Raw genomic sequence first — 19,844 nt, 5'->3', positions numbered from 1 at the left:
TGATGTTTGGGCGTCAAGATCTTAGCAAGATCTGTTAATACGAGCATTACTACCTGTGCCACTTGGGTAAAACTGTGATGTGGCACACAATCCAAACATGCTTTGTTTGTGAGGCTGGAGTCACTTGCAACTTGGAGTGGGTAGGTGTGCAAATGCTATTTGAGCCCGAAGAGCTATAGTGTACCTTCGTGTAAATACGTGGCTTTTTCATCTGAGATTTGTGTGTCAGAGAGAGGGAAAATATATTTACAATCCCTGTGTGTATGAACTATGAACATGCCCTCTGAAAAATTTAAAAGAGAGCCTGGTGAGGACTGTTTGTTGGTGGAATGTGCTGCCTTGGAGGGTGGTGAACTCTCCTTTGTTGGAAGTTTTTAGGAGGAGATTGGATGAACACCTGTCGGGAGAGTGTGATTTTTAAGTCCTCAAGAAGGTGGGGTGGGGGCTGGACTGGATGGCCCTTTGTGGTCTCTTTCAGCTCTGTGTGATTCTGATTCAGGATCTGCTCATGATGTGGCTGGCTTACAGGAAAGAACAATGACATGTCTTTCTTGATCCTAAGAGTGGAGGGAAGGGACTGGGAAATGGGAGCTGCATGCCTTTCTTCTTTGTCTCCACCCACAGAGCTGTCCTTGATCACCCTGCACTGGTTCCTTACTGCATTTGCCAGTGTGGTGCACATCAAGCTGCTGTTACGAATCTGGGACCTCTTCTTTTACCAGGGCTCCATAGTTCTCTTCCAGACCACACTGGGCATGCTCAGCATGAAGGTAACTAGCATTCGTTCATCCCCAAACTATGCACTCCGGTTCGGGAATGAGTGTTGCGTATGAGGTTCTTTTATCGTTAAGAGCAGGGGTAGTCAAACTGCGGCCCTCCAGATGTCCATGGACTACAATTCCCAGGAGCCCCCTGCCAGCAAATGCATTCGCTGGCAGGGGGCTCCTGGGAATTGTAGTCCATGGACATCTGGAGGGCCGCAGTTTGACTACCCCTGGTTAAGAGTCTTCTGAAGATGGCAGCATAGGGCAAGGATGAAAAATGTACGCTTTCAAAAGCACACACTGTGACTTGGTTTGGCACTGGTGCAAAGGTGCATGGAAGGGGTCCCCAATGTGGTGCCTCCTCTGTTTTTAGAAGGTGGATGGGGCCAGGTAAGAGCTTTTGCTTACCAGGGCTTCTGATGGGCCAGTGGAAAGTAGAGTGGCTGAGCAGATCCTTAAATGCTTTGGCAGAAGCAGCTGCCACTACAACACAAGGCTCTTCACTGCTTAAGTGGCTGCACTCACCATGCTGTGTCAGAATTCCAAATGGGCCCAAAGGCACAAAAAAGGTTGGGGTCCTCTGGGGTGTTGGAAATATAATCTTCCCTGGAATGAAATAAGCAAAAGGGGAATAACAAAGGTCTGTACTGCCTTCGTTTCACTTGTGTTGTGGAAATAAGCACAACAGGGTAACATTAGACACAGATGCTGAAACAGGAAGAAATGTGAAAGCATTTTAGACTGAGCATGATTAGCACATAATATGTGGGACAACTTTTTCCTTCTAATACAGGAAGATGAACTAATCCAGTCTGAGAACTCCGCGTCCATCTTCAACACTCTCTCAGATATCCCTTCTCAGATCGAGGATCCAGATGTGCTCCTGCAGGAGTCCATGCGTGTTGCTGGATCACTGACAGATGTGGCAGTGGAGACACAGCGTTGCAAGCACCTTGCGTACCTCATTGCAGACCAAGGGCAGCTGCTGAACTCCGGTGCTTCTGTTAACCTGTCCAAGGTAGCTTGGGAAAGCCAAAGTACTTCCTTCCTGTTGCTTCGTCTTGGCTTCTGCTGTTTGGTTGCCTGGAGGTGGTAATCAATAGTTCGTTGCAGAGAGGTCCCAAACTTTGATTCCTTGGGGTTCTCCTTATTGTTTACATTGATTTGAAAGATTTGGATCTTGCCTCCTCCACTCATCTGAGTTTCCAGTTGGTGCACAACAAGTAACTGAAAGCAGCAAGATACTGTTAGTCTCATTCTTGGTGAGACAGCAAAATGACAGCAAATTTTCCTCCGATACCCTTCTCCATGTCTGTAGCAGAAAGCACACATCAGGAGAATGTGGCAGCAGGTGATGGTTCCAGGAGACTGGGCATCATCTGCCCTGCCAGGATATAGAATGCACTGCAGCCCCTCAGTGGTGCCCAAGTGCTGGGGAGAGGGAGACGGGAGCAATCCTCCCGTTCTTGTAGAACCCCTCCAGTGGTGCCCAAGTGCTGGGGAGTGGGAGATGGGAGCAATCCTCCCGTTCTTGCCACCAGCTCTATCTGGCCCTCCTGCCTCCCATGTGCTGGCTGTAACCTTAAGGCCGTTAAAATATCTGTTTTCCCATATCAGCCAGTCTGTATATTCTCTTTCCTTGCTGTTTCCTTCCCATGCAGATTGTGCGACGCAGGACACAGCGCAGGAAGTCTGGTATCACCTCGCTGCTTTTTGGTAAGAACGGATACATTTGGTGGTGTGTTTTTTTTGGGGTGGAGTGACTAGAGCAGTTGAAAGATTTGAGACAGGGTGAAATGCCATGTATGTCTCTACAAGAGAGAAGTTCTGTGTAGAACATATTGTACCAGGCACCTACTCACCTTTTGGGTGCCCGTGCCAGTTTTTCTTCTGCCCCGTTCCAAGATTGATCTTTTTGGGAAATAGGAAAAGTACAGGCATGCAATATACAAGTGGTGCACTTTGCTATAAGCAAGAAACAGGTTGTCTTGTCAGTGGCTGTGGTGAAGCCCCAGGAGGTATTCTTGCCTTTATAAAAGCCCAAAGAAGGAAATTTCTGAGACAAACACACAAGAGGGAATGAAGACACCGACCTCCTTGCTGGTGGACCCACTTGTCAGTTCTTCAACTCAAGCCTCTTCCACAGCAATCCTTTCTGTAAACTGAAGTCTTTTGTTCAGCCACTGTGATGGTGTCATAGGGTTTTAAGCCTCTAAAACCCTTCCATGATACATTAAGTTTGCAGTAGAGACACCCCCTTATTTGACTCTGGCTTCGGCATTTTCTCTCTTGTTAATTTAGTTTTATATTAAGAAAAAAGAAATGGAGGGATACAAAAGAGAAAAGGGGTTACATATAACAAAATTATATTATTCAAAAATTACTATACATTGCAAGGTATGTAAAGCAATGTCTCCCCAACATCCTCCTCATGAAAGGTAAATCAGTCAACCACTGTGTTGGTACCTCCATGTACAGAAGGGATATTCTTTTCAATGCTAGATGCAGAAACAAGCCAAGGAAAGCCTTATCACCTTTTCACCCTGCTTGAGAAATTTCCTTTTCTTTATTTCTAGGAGAAGATGATGTGGAGGCACTGAAGGCTAAGAACATTAAGCAAACGGAGCTGGTAGCAGACTTACGTGAGGCAATCATGCAAGTGGCACGGCATTTCCAATGTGTGGACCCCAAGAGTTTCAGCATAGTAAGTGGGAGAGGGACTCCTGGGCAGAAGAATTTGACAAGGCCTGAGCTTATTTTGATGTGAGCAGATTGTATAATGCTAAGAACCTGAGGAGAAAGAATCCCTTTATTTCAATCTACTTTGCCTGAAGATGGTTAACTCTTGTCTTTTTCCAACCAGGATCTGACTCCAGATTATACTATGGAGAGTCACCAACGAGACCATGAAAGCTACGTGGCATGTTCCCAGAACCGGCGGAGACGTGCCAAAGCACTGCTGGATTTTGAGCGCCATGACGACGATGAACTGGGCTTCCGCAAGAATGATATCATCACAGTATGAGTGTTGGCATGGGAGCATCATGCAGGGAGTGTGGGGAAGGGGCATTTGGAATTATACTCGTAGAAAACAATGGATTTTTTTAAAAAAATCTACAGCATAAGGGCAATATGTCATTGCTAAGAATCTGGCCCCTCAATTCTTTAATGTACATATGTATAAAAATTTAAATATACATTGAGCACATAGAATTCAAATGGAATTTCCTGACATCCAAAATAGCAGAGGATGAAAGATCCAGAGAAAGAATTAAAATCAAAATAGTTATGGTAGAGCAGACTCCAAAAAAGAAATTCAGATCCTTTAACATCAGTTAGATCAAGACCCTCGCTTCCAATGAAAGAGAGTTCTTGGCCCCAGTCAGACAGTGTGTGTGTGTGGAGGGTTTGAATTCTGTATCGCCATCTTTTAATGTTAATGTCAATGTTTATTGTATACCTTAAAGGGGTTTTAGGGGTTTGGACTGATGTTTTATTGTTTTATTGTAAACTGCCACAACTCCCAATGGAGTGCGGCAGTTATATCAGTACAAAAATAAATAAAATACACAGTATGGACGATGACAGCGGACTGGAAGCCATTGAAACATGGTGTCTTAGGAGAATTAGGCAAGTTGAATGGAAAAAACTAATTGCAGAAACTGGCTGAAAGGTGGGTAGGGGGGGAAACAGCCCCATTTCAGCCCTCATAATTATGGTCATCTTCAGGACCAGTAGCTTGTGACCTTCCCCAATGATGGACAGGGGTACTCAAATATCATTACAGTTAGGCTGTGTATGCCAGCAAAGCAAGGTGAAAAATGGGTGTCACTCTAGAGACAGCTTTTTCCTTATTTGCTTCTGTGTTTCACTGTCTGTGATCTGTGGCCAAGTCATCGTTTCTCTTTTCAAATTCTATAGATAATTTCCCAGAAAGATGAGCACTGTTGGGTGGGAGAGCTGAATGGCCTGAGAGGTGAGTGTAAGCACAGTTGGTTCAAGAGTAGAAAGGTGGCTCCACAAGCCATGCTGCATCTCCCCCAAGGATTCTTCTCCCTAATAAGTTTGGGGCCTGTTCTTGTGCACAGGCTGCCCTTGCAGCCGGTGGCCTAAATATTGCTTGCTCTTTTTAATCAGAGGCTGCTGGCAGGGTTTTTCTGGGGATTCGCTTGTCGTAATAAGCAGGTGCCTCATTGAAAGAGGTCTTCCTCTTTCCTGTTCTTTTTAGGCTGGTTTCCTGCAAAGTTTGTGGAGGTCCTAGATGAACGGAGCAAAGAGGTAAACATTCTTCCTGGCTCTTGAAGGTGCTAGAGGTGCCCTCCTTGTGCTAGAGTCTGTTCAGACCAGCATCCATTACTGCTTTCCATGCCTATGGGTTGGTTGTTTACAAGTCTTGCTGGTGGGGCTGATGACATGCAACGGAGACTGCATAAATGTATAACAGATGAATAAATGGAGGAGTGTCTAGAAATCCTGTGCAGGATGAGTTCGGAACTGTAAGAAACCCAAGGACAGTCTGTGACTCCTCATGAAAACAAAGCCTTTCAATACAGCCTCACTCTGTGGAAGCTCAACGTATCCTTTGCCTTAATGGCTCTGGGAAGTAGGCAGTCTGTGTATTACCACCCACAGCAAGAGAAGCAGAAGACATAGAAATAAGTGACAAATCCATCTTTGCACAAGTTCTGGGGAGAAGAGGAAGAATTTAATGGGTTTGTGAGAAACAGAAGATTTGCCATCACCCACTTGCGGAGAATGTGAGAACGAAGCAGTGAACAAAAGGCAAAGGATACGTTGAGCTTCCATAGAGTGAGGCTATATTGAAAGGCTTTGTTTTCAAGAGAGCCAGTTTGGTGTAGTGGTTAGGAGTGTGGACTTCTAAACTGGCATGCTGGGTTCTATTCTGCACTCTTCTACATGGAGCCAGATGGGTGACCTTGGACACTGATAGAGCTATTCTGACTGAGCAGTAATATCAGAGCTCTCTCAGCCTGACCCACCTCACAGGGTGTCTGTTGTGGGGAGAGGAAAGGGAAGGTGATTGTAAGCCGCGTTGAGCCTCCTTCGGGTAGGGAAAAGCGGCATATAAGAACCAACTCTCCTTCTTCAAAACGTTTTGAAAGGCTTAATCCACAAGCTCACTCATCAGAATGATGGCACTGCCTACTCTGGGCATGGGCATCCAGTCGTGAAGCAAAGCTAGGCACGTGGAACAGCATCTGCGGGTGGCCTGGCCAAGATCTGTTCACCTGGCCTCCCTGGAGTATTAACAGCAGCCTTTGGCTTTTTCCAGTATTCCATTGCTGGAGACGACTCCGTCACTGAAGGGGTGACAGACTTGGTTCGGGGAACACTCTGCCCAGCCCTCAAGGCCATTCTTGAGCATGGCCTGAAGAGGCCGTCCCTGCTGGGGGGCCCCTGCCACCCCTGGCCTTTTATCGAAGAGGTAAGAGAAGCACTTGCTGTGTCGGAAAGGGTCTGGCAAACACACAAATTAAAAATCCAACTCTGTCTTGACAGTCCCAGGGAGGAAGATTGCTGCCGATCTTGTGTTTGGTGTCACTGGGATTTCTGAGAGTGGCAGGATAAACAAATCAAATAATAAATAAAGATGCAAAGAGGCATTTGGTCTCTCAGAAACAGACAATACTGGGAGAAATACTTTCCTGGAAGATCAGTTACCAGGAAGAGCCCTTAGATCAGATTGTGCTCTGTTCTCCTCTAGGCTGCTGGGCGTGAAGTGGAACGAGACTTTGACTCTGTGTATTCTCGTCTTGTGCTCTGTAAAACATACAGGTAAAGGTTTTGTGTTCAATCAAACAAGTCAACCATTTTCTGTCTACCCAGTACCACTCTGCTGCTCCTTGTATTTCACATTTCCTTGTGAATGGGGGTGGAATGGAATAGCCAGTGATAGCTAAAGTGATTCATAATTGGAGGAGGCTGTTCTGCTTAGAGCTGTCACGTCCTCAAAGGATTTCAAGAGAAGTCTCTGGTGAAATGTCCATTGGCTACTGAGAATCTACTTAGCGTTGAGTTCCCGTCATAGAGTTTGATATTGGGCAGGGAAGGATGCCATTCATGATATATGCTAGATCTCTCTCTGTTTTAGGCTAGATGAAGATGGAAAAGTTCTAACTCCAGAAGAGCTGCTTTATCGAGTGAGTATTTTGGTCCCTGAAGGCAGTGCAAGTTCTCAAGAAGGTTTTCAGAGAAGACAGTATCTTGTGTTCAGTCTGTCCCTTCGCACTAGAAGCCCACAGGAGACAGTGCCAGCTATTTCCAGCAGATGGCACTGTAGAGGGAGGCTAGCCCTGCTGCTTCTAGAGACTCTGCTGTGTGGAATGTGGGGGTTATGTCAGTTGTGAGCTTCCCTGGTTGCAGTAAATTACACAACCAAGATTGACTGTACAAGGATGTGAGGCTACAAATTAGAATCCAAATAATTCCTTTTTTCCCCCCGGCAGGCTGTGCAGTCAGTAAATATGTCACACGATGCAGCACACGCTCAGATGGATGTGAAGCTTCGCTCTCTCATTTGCATTGGACTCAAGTAAGGCGCAGTCTCTTTAGAGGCTAATTTTGTTGGCACAGAGCAGGAAATGAAAGTGGGGAAGGGGTGCCGATCACGTATCATCAGAAGGCCGTTGTTTTGCTGTGGTGTGTGCCTGCAGCTTTTGGTTAACTCTCCCTGTGGCTTGCTTTGCAGTGAGCAGGTGCTGCACCTGTGGCTGGAGGTGTTGTGCTCCAGCCTGCAGTCTGTGGAGAAATGGTTCCATCCCTGGTCATTCTTGCGCAGCCCTGGCTGGGTACAGATCAAGTGTGAGCTCAGGTGGGTTTGAGCCTCTTTCTTCTTCCCTTGTTCTGCAGTCTCAAGCTCCTCTTCTGGGATGTGCCTCTGGTAGACAGAATGCTGCATCCAAACCTAAGCCAGTTTTTGGCTTCCTGACAGAGATGGCTACAGCTGCGAGATTGTTTTTCACAGCTCTTTGCCTCAGAAAAGGTTAATCATGTGGGACAGATGAATCTGAGATTCAGAGGCTGGGAAGCTGAGCAGAAAGGAAGTTCACAGAATCACAGAATCATAGAGTTGGAAGGAGCCATACTGGCTATCTAGTCCAACCCCCTATTCAACGCAGGATCAGCCCAAAGCATCCTAAAGCAGTGGTCCCCAACCCCCGGTCCAGGGACCAGTACCGGTCTGTGGATCAGTCAGTACTGGGCCACGGCTCCTCATCCTCCTCCCCAGCTGCTGCCTCAGGGGCTGCCCTGTCACTCTGCTGCCGGCTCACCTTTGGTGCTCTCCAGCAACCGCCATGGCTGGGGCTCCCCCTCGGCGTGACATTGAGCAGCTGCTGCTGGCAGCGCCTCCCAGTGGGCGGCGGGAAGTCAGGGGTGCTGGTGGGAAAGCAAGTGGAGCAGGGGCTCAGGTGGCAGCAACGTCCCTCGGCAAAAGACTCCCCCCCCTCAGTAAAATTGTCAAGTGTTGACTGGTCGTTGAAAAAAGTAGCTTGTATACAAAACGCAGCTTTTTCAGAATAATATCAGAATAAAAATGTTTGAATACATCAGATCCATTAATTTTGGTATTTCAGTTGAAATGCTTTGATTGCTAGCATACCCATAATCTTGGTTTAAACCCTAATGGGCAGTATACTCTGTTGCAGAGTCCTCAGCAAGTTTGCATTCAGCCTCTCACAGGATTGGGAACTCCCTATCAAGAGAGAGGTAAGCTAGTGATCCTACAAAATGCAATGGAGTTAGCAAACAGCACTGCCCCTACTGTTTACTGTGACCCTTATGTGGGTTAGGAAGTTTCCTCCCATCCCTCTTTTGGTACGCCTTTTTGGTACCCTCTTTAAGGTATGCCTCGGGAGGAGGGTATGGCACCTGCACCAAAGAGCATATATTTCAGCTTCAATTACTCAAAATGCTCAGTAATATTTCTTGCAACCTTTCTCTTCCTGTCTGCAGGAGAAGGAAAAGAAACCACTGAAGGAAGGTGTTCAAGACATGCTTGTGAAGCACCACCTGTTTAGCTGGGACATAGATGGGTGACTCCCTACTGCAGTTTAGACTACTTAGATGGCTTCAAACACCCAGCATATGATCCACCTCAAGCTGTTAGTTGCCCCTTCATGCACGGCATAGCCCTGCTCATGGCCACCAAGGGAAAGGGTCTCTCTTAGGAGCTGGTCCCACAGCAGGGTGATGGGGACTGAGGGTGATGGGGACTGTTTCTACTGTTTCCTTGGTGTTCTTAATGATTGGGCAGAGCTTCACCAAAGCAGCCACAACTCTCATTTGTACCCAGCAGAAGGGGGAGGAAATCCCCTCTTCCTTTGCAGAAGGGCATGTGTGGAAGGGGGGGAGGGATAAATAGCTGTGTTACCACCAGGGAGGGGTCTGCCCAAGAGTGCACAGAAGAGTTGCCAAGTTTCTCTGATTGAGTTTGCTATTAAGCAGGCTCATCTATTGGAGGCCCCTCTTTCACACACTTTGCTGTGAGATCCACCCCTCAGCCTTGACAAGGGGCACCACCTGGCGGTAGACTGCTTTTCTGGTACAGCAGTGCATGAAGGGGCATGGCTCTGCCACTAAGTGCCTAAATGACAAATCCTTGGGCTCTTCTGGAGGAAAGCTTGGGGTAGTGGCAGCACCCAGAATAGAAATCCACCCTTTAACTTTGGGTCATAGCTGGGTAAAACCTGTTTGATGCCATTTTGGCCTAGAGCCATTTTTTTAAGTAACCAAAAGATGTAAATTATATCCAGAAAGCTCTGTATATTTTGACATTTTACTTCAGGATGTAAAGGCAAGACTGAGCTGGCTCAGGGATGATAACGGCGCCCCCTAGCCCCTCTGGGGACAGTGGCGGAAGCTGCACACCATGGGGGGGGGGCAGCACCAAGAGGGTGCATGTGACAATGGAAGCACTTGATGGAGGAGCACAATCAATTCATGAAACAAAAGGACGTGTTAGTTTTGTTTATAAATAAATTGCACATCTTGCGACTGTCTTCACTGCAGGAGAGGAAATGGGACTGATCTTTCATAAGCCTTATTGTTCGTGCCAGTGTGGACACTTCTGTGAAAATAAGAACCATTACTCTGTTGGTTGCATACACTTTAGGAATTGCATACCATGTAGTTGTTTAGGTCATGGAATTCTTAAGGGGGGTGGTTGCCATCCAACAAAGGAAACCCTGTCAGTGACACAGTAGCGATTCATGATGTACAGTAGTGCCCCTTTGACTCATGGGACTTCCTCTTAAAAGGGGAAGACGTGCCATTGGAGGACTGCTTTTCCCCATTCCACATGTTCATTACACAGGTTCAAGGCAGGGCCTGTGTTTTCACCAAAGTATAGTTATCTGTAGTGCTGAAACCAATGATCAGATATACAAACATACTAGAACACAATTTTTTTAATAAAATGGATTTTTCAAATATCTGTAACTGAAAAAATAATTTGATTTGTCCACTCTTTTCCCAGTAACTGCACCTTCCATGCCCTTTTCCAGTTGTGTGTTTATTCTAGGTCCAATACTACTGCACTGCACTGCCCAAGCCTGCTTTGCCTATGCTGATAACCCATTCATTGATGCATAGTGGGGGGAAAGTGTGCGTGCTAAATCAAATACAAGGAGTGGTTATCAGCAGAAGAGCAAGTACATTCAAACTACAGGCAGATCCTTAGGATGGTGATTTCGCTGTGGGTACAATAGAAGAATTTAGGGAAGTTTTTTTTTTAAAGCTCAGAGCCATTGGCTTCATATACTGAAGAAAAAACGCTCGTATCTTAAATTTTCCTGTTCTGTGGTAGCTGAGCAGTGTTTCAAACAAGCCCTGCTACTCTTTGTTGCTAAGTTTAACATAGTGTTGCAATCCAAGTTTGCCATATTGCTATAACTCACTTTACTCTAGAGGAAAACACGCTTTTCTTCTTAAAGCCAAGTAGCTGTTGAGATAGCACCGTTCTGCACAAATACCACCTGCTGCCACCACCAAAGATAATTTCACTTGGCCCAGGAGTATCTAAGAAGTGTAAATACATTTACTACGTAGTGGGAGCAAAGATGTTCTGTTTATATGGGAAGATTTGCTTTGCAAGGCTGTCTATACCACAAGTAACCACATAAGTCTAGCCAAGTTACCCAATTAGCTGTGGACTGAGTGATACAATACACAATGAGAGGGCATGGAGAGAATACAAAGGTTAATATGCAGGGCTTTCAGCCACTGTACTAAGCTGATTTCTAACCAGGGATTTTTACTGGAAGAAAAACACTTTATGTGCAGTTGGCCACTGCTACCTCCTTTCCAAGTCCCTAGGGAAACCCGATATGTTCTAGTCCCTACAGCATGAGAGAAATGTGGAAGGGTTCCTGGACTGCTGTGAAACTAGAGAGATCAACCTACTCCTTTATACCACAGAGATGGACATCAGTGCCTCAAGCTGCATTAACCATCCTATTTTTTGATGAGAAGGGAACTGACTAAATAAGCAGTATGATTTCCTTTGAGTGACATGTGCAATAAGGCGAAAAATGGTAGTCCAAGGACCAAGTCCTCTTTCCCACCAAACCACAGGCTAGAAATATTGGCTCCTGAAGAGTTTATACTCCAGAAGAACCTTGAGGAAAGTAACACTTTCAGATGGGTTATGTCATTTGTCTTCCAAAACAAGCAGTTTTTACAGGGCTATATACAGATATTTTACCAGTGAGAAATGAAACCAGATGCCAAGAGGCAAGACTGTGGTTCGGAACCGTTCACAGCAGCAAGGACTATGGCTACAGGACATTTCCTTTCCTCTGTGCAATGACAGAAGTCAGCCATGCAGGCCGAAGCAGACACTTGGCTCCTTAGCAAGCACACAGTGAAAAGGGCCCTGCCTCCGGTAAGAAGTTGGTACTCATGCTCTGACCAAGGCCCTACTTGAGGGTGTGTGTTTTTAATGCTTCTGAGAGCAGCTGTCAGCTGACTTCTCTCCAAGAAGAAATACCTCCACAGCAGCCTCTGCGTAGAACATATAGACTTCCCCTGACACAGCAGAAGCACTGCTTTCACACACACAAAATCTCCGGGTGTGTGTATTAAATCAATGAACAGCAAAAGCACCAGGAACTGCAAAGTGTAGCCGAGATGCTACAGATTGTTTATGCTGCCACAGGTCAAGCCACAAAAAGGCCAAAAACATTCATAAACTCCAGCTGCATGTTCTAGCTGACTAGGGCTTCGTATCAGAGTTACCAAGAAGAGGAGGGAATCAAGCGATTACTGCAGAATGTGAATGACATTCCCTCAATACAGTTGACTTGGTCTGATTCATGGTCCGAAGAGGACAGCCCATCACTGCCTGGGACATGAGGGAACGAATGCCAGCTGGATGAAAGCTCATCTTGGCAGGCTGCTCTTCGTTGGGCCATGCCAGGGACAATGACTGCATGCAGGAATCACTGCAAGCTGAGGAACAATGGCTGTTACCTAGACTCTGGCACAGAACATGGGCTAAAAAGCACCTATGCTATGGCATTAGTAGGAAAAGGCTCTTTGAATCAGATGCCCAATCATATAACAGAGGGCAACAGATTCCTCAGTCCTGTACTCTTCCCTTCCTACCCCCCAGAAGCACATCCCACCTTCTAAACCCAAGGAAACCTTCCTTATAAAATAATCCAATTAACTTTTGCCAGAGTTTTTAGAAAAAAATCTTCCTAACTAGGCAAACTCAAGACCAGGAGGGAACACTGGCCTCTCAAGTAATAATCCTTCCAACCTCTTATGGATGCCTGGCCTTCCACTAAGCTCCCACCCCGGCCGCATCACTGTATAGTAAAGGAGAAGCAGCACACCATGCTTAATACCTTCGACAACCTGGGGTGGCCACACCGGAGGGAAGGGGCCACGCCTCGCCTCACCACAGGCCTTAAGATTGGCAGTCGCTTGCCAGAGGCTGAACCATCATTCAGAAGACATAACTGGATTGATTTCCTCTGCCTCTCTGACTTCACAAAAGCAGGTTGACATTTGGGGATCTTAAGATAGACTGACACTTTCACTTAAGCTCCCACCCATATACTACACCCACCCGTACCGCTCCCTTCAGTCTGCATGCTTAGAGAGCTATAAGCAAGAATCCCAGTGCAGTTGCAGGTCATGTCCATCGAGAAAGTCTGTGGAAAAGAGGCTAGGAGTTGCAGTACTGAGGGGGGTGAGGCTCATCACTGGCCCTCCAGGCAGCTCCAACCAATCCATGCTGTCCAAATTAGCCTCAGCCAAGTCTAAACTTGGTCCCCCAGAGGGCTCAGGGGCAAAGTGCAATTCTGATGTGTCCATAGGTGAAGACGGGTGGTCCAGGATAGCGGAACTGCTTAGCATCTCACTGTAGAGGTCAATCAGAGAGAGAGGCTCCAGTCCGTCAGGGCCAGAGGTCATCAAGGGGAGACCAGTGCTGCTCTCCAAGAAGTCTTCCAGCCTGCCTGCTGGGGAAGGGTGGCCCAGGGACCCCTGCAGGGGGAGCTTTGAGGAATGGTGGCTGCTGGACGGAGAAGGGCATCCGGGAGAAACAGTGCTGTCTTTCCTTGATGGGGAAGACTGCTCCTTAAACTGAGCAGAAATCTCTGTGAGAGGGAAAAAATGCACTTGAGTATACCAATATAGGCAACATTACCCCATGTGGCAAAGCCCAGGTAGCCATCACTGGCCATCTTCAGGGCAGTTTACATACATACATACATACATACATACATACATACATACATACATACCGCCGCTCCCAGTAAGGTGGCTCGTGGCAGTTCACAATAAAATATCATCAAAGTACTTAAAAACATTGTTCAATACAATCTTAAACCACCCCTCCCCCTGCAACTCATAGCTATGGTCAGCAATAGGATTACAGTTATAATGCATTTGTATTGGAAAGACCAGGGAACAGATTATCGACATTCAGGCCCAGTCTAATACCGAGCCCAGGAACCAGAGGGAGGGGAAACCCAAACCCCAGGGCCTCCTCTTGGCCTCAACCTAACCCCTGGCAGAAGAACTCCGTTTTGTAGGCCCTGCAGAATCCTGCAACCTCTGTAAGGGCACACAGCTCTTCTGGGAGCTCATTACACCGGGTAGGGGCCAGGACCGAAAATGCCCTGGCCCTGGTTGAGGCCAGGCGCACCTCTTGGGGTCCCAGGACCATCAGCAAATTCATACCTGCAGAGCAAAGTGCTCTGCGAGGGGCGTAAGGAGGTAAGCGGTCCCACAAGTAGGTAGGGCCCAAACCACATATAGCCTTGAAGGTCAAAACCAGGACCTTGAACCTGACCTGGATGCAAACTGGCACCCAATAGTGTGCTTATACTAGACCTATGGAATTTACCAGCAGAATGACATCTTACGATTGACTAACATGTTCACTAAGAGGGTCTGTAGTTCATTGGTAGAGAAATTACTTGGTATGCAGAAGATTCCAGGTTCAATCCTCAACATCTCCAGCTACAAGGATCAGGCTTCAGGGGATGTGAAAGACCTCTGCATGACACCCTGCAGAGTTGCTGCCAGTCTGAGCAGACAATACTGGCTCTGATGTGCCAATGATCTGATTCAATATAAGGCAGCTTCATGTGTGACAATATGTGGTGCTGGTGACTCTTCCCACATCCAGTGAATACAAATCTCTGTTGCTTGGAACAGAAGCTTCTAAGTGCATTCATCCTGACGGCCAACTCCAATGTATACCAACCACAGAGACCATCAGAGAAAATAGGAGGTACCTGATATAAAGCACTTGTTCCCCTCTTACCTCCATGCTCAATTAAAATGTCGAACAAGTCATCCATCTGCTGACTTGAACAGCCATTCTCCTAAGAAAGGGAACACGCTTGTTTAGAGATCACATTCAAGGGACACGGTGCAACTTCCAGCTCCTAACGACTATAAATCTGCCTGCCAAACCGCCCATTCACCCACCGAAGATAGATATTTACTCAGCAAGAATGGCACAGACATCCAACCCCCATGGTATCCAGAGTAAAGGTAAAGGTATCCCCTGTGCAAGCACCGGGTCATGTCTGACCCTTGGGGTGACGCCCTCTAGCATTTTCATGGCAGACTCAATACGGGGTGGTTTGCCAGTGCCTTCCCCAGTCATGACCGTTTACCCCCCAGCAAGCTGGGTACTCATTTTACCGACCTCGGAAGGATGGAAGGCTGAGTCAACCTTGAGCCAGCTGCTGGGATTGAACTCCCAGCCTCATGGGCAGAGCTTTCAGACTGCATGTCTGCTGCCTTACCACTCCGCACCACAAGAGGCTCGGTATCCAGAGTAGACACCCCCAAAACGTGGCAAGACCACTCCAGCCTGCATGCAGTTCAGCATGTGCCTCAACAAGTGCCTTTCCTGACTTGAGGGACAGTGGCCATTCTCACCTCAGGGGCCTTTGGTTGTTGCTTCACAGCCTCTTCATAACCTGGTGGCTCTTTCATCAGCATGGAGGACGCAGGGAGAGGCAGTGGTGGGGCAGCAGCAAAGAAAGATGAGCTTGGCTGTTCAAGTTCCATGTGGGATGGTGATGGAGGAGGTGGAGAGCCTGGCTGCAAGAGAAGCTGTGGGGGGACAAAAGAGACCATGAAAAGGCAAGAATTGTCTTCTCAGATGGATAATTTCTGTGAATTGCTTGAGATGCAAAAATTACCCCAATTCAGCTAATGACGGGCCCAACTACTGTTACAACATCTCGTTTCCCTCTTCAGGGGCACTACTGCCCTTTACACCACCCACCACATGCATAGTACTGAAAAGTATACCATACAGACCACACAACCTGACAAGGACTGTTTTTGAACCACAAAGCTCTGCACTCCATTTGACCCACAACTGTAGACTGTTGCATGGTAGAAGTTCACATACTGCATGTGGCCTATTTGTTCACTATGGTATTTCGTATCACCTACATGTCATGATGCAGGAATTCTCTAAGAATACAATAATTATCATCCATTTGACATAAAGACACCTGTCATACCATGAAGAACATGGCCACTTGCTTGTCAAAATTCACCCCGCCTGTCACAGACATATGCAGGTGAACTCCTAGCTCTGGTCTTCTCACCACATCCTAGCTTCATTATTTTGCTCTTCTGTAAGACAACTGGACAGGCTGCTACAGTGGGATGCTAAGGATGAGCAAATGAGTGGGAGGGGGGGAATGAAAGGAGGCCTTCCAGAGTTGGAACAAGTTCGCATCTCAAGTCTGGCCACTCAGAGCAGATGAGTCTCTAAAATGCTCAAGAGGTACTGGGGGTTTCAAAAGCCCCCTCCCTCCCTCTTGATTGGTCTAGATCTGCTAACAAATGTTCATCCAGGGAAAATGGAGAAATTTCAAAACATCCCTGAACCTAGTTATTGCCCACAGCCTGCCCCCTATTCAAAGCTGCTGCTTTCCTCTTAAAATTAAGATTCTTCCCAAGGCAATCACATAGGCAGCAGGAAGATACTGTGCAGGCAGTCATAGGAGGCTGTGTGACGGAATCATGAGGGCAAGTCAGAGGTGAAATTATGTTTTCTGCCTTTGCCCTAAGTGGATGTTCATATTTAACCCCTTCTCTTCCAAGTAAGCACCAAAACAAACTAAAAGTGTGTATTCAGGGTGGGGAGAATCCCTCCAGCTGCAGCTCAGTCTTCTTAGATGTGAAAGCTTGCAAGAGGCTTGCACTTGACTCATGGACAGGCAAATCAATACACATCCTTCTAATCTCCTTCCCCTGACCTATCAGTAAGGGCTATGTCAGAGGCAGCCTCATTTCAGTATGGCAAAGGGACACAAATCCCTGCAGATGAGGCTGGAACATCAGTTCGGGTCCTCTCTTCCCTGTGCAAAAGAGTCATCTGCCCCCCAGTCAGGCTTGCTGACTTGTGTACCTTTTGGGGCACACTAGGCTGGCCAGCTCTGCCAGGAACGTTGGCTTTCAGGGGTCCTTTGCGGAAGCCATTTAGGTAGAAGGGCTGCAAGTTGGGAGGTGTTGAGAAAGACAAGACTGTTTGAGGAAACTGCCTACTGACCATCGGCAGATTTGGCTTCGGACCCTATGGAGAGATGCAAAGTTAAAGAAGAGAAATGCCAGATTTCCTAATTAAAGGGGGAGGGGAAGAAGCCAATTTGGAAGCTAAGGTGTCTTGTGATGCTGTATAATCAAAAGGAATCCACAGCACACAGGAACAGCCACGCACCCTCTTTGCCAACATGGATTCTGTGCTGAAGAAACACTCTGGACGCAAATCACAACACTGACTATCCTGCTTCTACTCTACCCTAGGTTGCATTGTTTGAGGTTTTGTATCATTCAGAATCTACTAGAAAGGACTTAGGAGGGTAAAGGATATACAGAAAGAAATAATGGAAATCAGGAAAGTAGAAGAAGCAAAGCCATAAGTTGGGGTACAAGCTCCAGCCCCACAAACCCTTTTCAAGGCTGCCCTTTCCGGAGCCCCTTTATGCACACACACACCCATTCTCAAGCTTTATTCCAACAACTGATTTAAGACAGTTGGGGTTTATTTTAGAAAAGAGGTACAGAATTCAAAGTGTACAGCCCAAAAATATGGCAACATTGCAAATACTGACAAGGTAATTTAGCAAAAGACCCTAAAAGTAATTGGGGGCATTTATTTTCCTATCACACTGGAAACACTGAATCTGCATTCCAGTTCCAAAGTAAGAGACGTCAAAGAGTGCAGCAACTATCAGACTATCACTTTAATTTTTTCACACAAGTAAAGTAATGCTCAAAATCTTGCAACAAAGACTGTTATCATACACAGAATGAGAAATGCCAGGTGTACAATCTGGATTCAATAAAGGAACAGGTACTAGAGGGCATACTGCAAGTTTATGCTGGTTACTAGCACATACAAGAGAATTTCAGAAGAAAATCAGCTGGTCTTTCATAGAGTACAGTGAAAAACTTTACTGTGTGGATCATGAGCCTTCGGGGAGGGCGGGATATAAATATAAATAAATAAATAAAAAGCTGTGGTTGATTTAAGAGACAATGGTATGTGAGAACACCAGATTGTTGTGATGTGTAACCTTTACTTTGGACAAGAGCCTACTGTTAGGATGGAATATGGAGAAGCAGAATAGTTTCTTATTGGCAAAAATGTCAGACAATGATGCATCTCCCTTTCTCTAATCTATAGGCAGAACATACCAAAAGGAAAGCTAGATTCGATTTTGATGAAGGTAGAGTGAAAAATGGTGGAAGGAAGGTTAACAATTTTAGATATGCAGGTAACACCACAATACTGGCAGAAGACAGCAAAGACTTGACATAACTACTGATGGTTAATGCAGAAAGTGCCAAAATCAGGATGAAAGCTGAACATCACAAAGACAAAACTGATGACTGCCAAGGAATTACATGACTTTAAGGCTGTTGAAGAAGAAATTGAAGGATTTTCTATTCCTTGCTCCATCACCAACTAAAGGGGAGAAATCAGAAGGAGACCGAGACTGGGAAGGACAGGAGCTGGAAAAGATTCCTGAGCATACAGATGTGTCGCTGGTGATTAGAAACATCTTCCCCGTTACTGTGTTGTATGGGTGTGAAAGATGGACAATGAAGAAAGTTGCGATGTTGTGTTGGAAAAGAGCTTTACAAATATCATGGATGGCCAAAACAACAAGTACATAGGTTCTGGACCAAATCAATCCTGATCTCTCCCTAGAAACTAAAATGGCAACCTTGGACTTTGGTCACATTATGAGAAGACCAGAATCACTGGAAAAGTCAATAAAAGCTGGGACAAGTCAAAGGCAGCAGGAGATGGATTGACTCAATCAAGGGAGCCATGGCCTTCAGTCTGCAAGACCTGAGGAAGTCAGCGAAGTATAGGATGTCTTGGAGGACATTAATTCATAGGGTCTCCAAGACTCAGTACTTCTCTCTCATACACATACTGTCCCACTACAGTCTCTACATGACAAACAATGCATATCTATATGACACGTGTGCCATTCAAGCAAGCAAAAGCTCTGTCACAGCATTCTATCACAGCATGACCAAGAAACAGAACCCAAGACAGCGTTGTGGCAACTCAGAGAAGGCTCAGTGCTTAATGGCAAGGAAGGAACAGGTGTTGCTTCCACCCCACAATGCCCCCAAACACACCACATTCCTTCCCACAACATATGCCAACGGCTGCTGTGTGTTCTTGTAGGGAAAAATAAAGCTATGCACAGACTCCTTCCCCATCCAGGACATGGGCAAAGCTGCATCAAAATCCCATCTCAGTAAGGTCTTTGGGCCCTAAGGGTAACACATTCCCATTTCGGCTCACCCCTTCCACTCCCACGTCCCTGTGGCCAGTTCACAGTGAACAAGAGAAGCCAGGACTCAAACACAGCTGGCCCACCAAAGGCTTTGAGCTCATCCTGCGACTGCATCCTAACCACCCACTTCCACACTGAGGAATATGCCATGTCAGTGAACAGGCAGGGCTTTTAACCCTGGAGCAAAAGGAGACAGAACTGCTGTTTCCAGGGGATCCACCTCTCCGCTGCAGCCAGTGGGTGAGGGTTTATGAGCGAGCTCAGTAGGGAAGAGGACATCTTGCCTTCCAAGTCCCATATGCAGCAGCCAATTTGCACGCCTCCTCCTCCCCTTTCCATTCACCCCACAACGGAAACAGGATAGGCAACTACCTTCCTGACAGGTTCACTTTGTGTCTGTTGCACAGGAGGTTGAGAGCTGCTTACAGGTTGCTGGATAGATGCGTTCGGAGAAAGTGGTGGGACTCTCTGAAAGTGAATGAGATGCAAATGTTTTAGAGTTTTAATAGAACCCCCCCTTTCCCCCATGCACAAACCGTTCCAGAGAGCCAGAATGGGCACAGGCTATGATGTGCACTAAACTCAGCAGAAGAACGTCTCTAGGCTCAAAGGATACTTCTTTACAAGTCACACAGAGGCTCCGAGGAACTGCCTTTTAAAGAATGGCAGGGGCCTGATTCTGCTGGGACCATGATCTCCTGCCTCCTCCACCCCATGTAATTGTCTCAGGAGGGCATTTTGGAGCTGCATG

At 46.6% G+C, this 19,844-nt stretch overlaps 2 protein-coding genes across 9 annotated transcripts in view; one reads left to right on the top strand and one right to left on the bottom strand.

Moving 5' to 3' along the window:
- SGSM3 (small G protein signaling modulator 3) overlaps positions 1–9,793 on the top strand; it is a 30,277-nt gene extending 20,484 nt beyond the window's left edge. For both annotated transcript variants that reach the window (XM_077339407.1, XM_077339406.1), the window contains exons 10-23: positions 625–770; positions 1,558–1,782; positions 2,426–2,480; positions 3,341–3,468; positions 3,628–3,783; positions 4,686–4,740; positions 4,993–5,042; positions 6,058–6,210; positions 6,490–6,560; positions 6,877–6,925; positions 7,232–7,317; positions 7,474–7,596; positions 8,432–8,492; positions 8,739–9,793. In XM_077339407.1, the coding sequence (XP_077195522.1) occupies positions 625–770; positions 1,558–1,782; positions 2,426–2,480; positions 3,341–3,468; positions 3,628–3,783; positions 4,686–4,740; positions 4,993–5,042; positions 6,058–6,210; positions 6,490–6,560; positions 6,877–6,925; positions 7,232–7,317; positions 7,474–7,596; positions 8,432–8,492; positions 8,739–8,822 (1,442 nt within the window). In that variant the 3' untranslated portion in view covers positions 8,823–9,793. The remainder of the gene's footprint in view (positions 1–624; positions 771–1,557; positions 1,783–2,425; positions 2,481–3,340; positions 3,469–3,627; positions 3,784–4,685; positions 4,741–4,992; positions 5,043–6,057; positions 6,211–6,489; positions 6,561–6,876; positions 6,926–7,231; positions 7,318–7,473; positions 7,597–8,431; positions 8,493–8,738) is intronic.
- Positions 9,794–10,174: 381 nt separating this feature from the next.
- MRTFA (myocardin related transcription factor A) overlaps positions 10,175–19,844 on the bottom strand; it is a 111,050-nt gene continuing 101,380 nt past the window's right edge. For 6 of the 7 annotated variants that reach the window (XM_077339403.1, XM_077339405.1, XM_077339404.1 and 3 more), the window contains 5 exons: positions 19,466–19,561; positions 16,684–16,848; positions 15,192–15,368; positions 14,566–14,626; positions 10,175–13,390 (listed from right to left, as the gene is read on the bottom strand). In XM_077339403.1, coding sequence (XP_077195518.1) covers positions 12,894–13,390; positions 14,566–14,626; positions 15,192–15,368; positions 16,684–16,848; positions 19,466–19,561 — 996 coding nt within the window. In that variant the 3' untranslated portion in view covers positions 10,175–12,893. The remainder of the gene's footprint in view (positions 13,391–14,565; positions 14,627–15,191; positions 15,369–16,683; positions 16,849–19,465; positions 19,562–19,844) is intronic. The other variant, XM_077339402.1, reaches the window with a different exon arrangement.

This window comes from Paroedura picta, chromosome 5 (assembly GCF_049243985.1).
Source record: "Paroedura picta isolate Pp20150507F chromosome 5, Ppicta_v3.0, whole genome shotgun sequence".
In the NCBI taxonomy this organism is placed as follows: Eukaryota; Metazoa; Chordata; class Lepidosauria; order Squamata; family Gekkonidae; genus Paroedura; species Paroedura picta.
The sequence above is the reverse complement of the archived record's forward strand: the minus strand, read 5'-3'. Positions and strand labels throughout refer to the sequence as shown.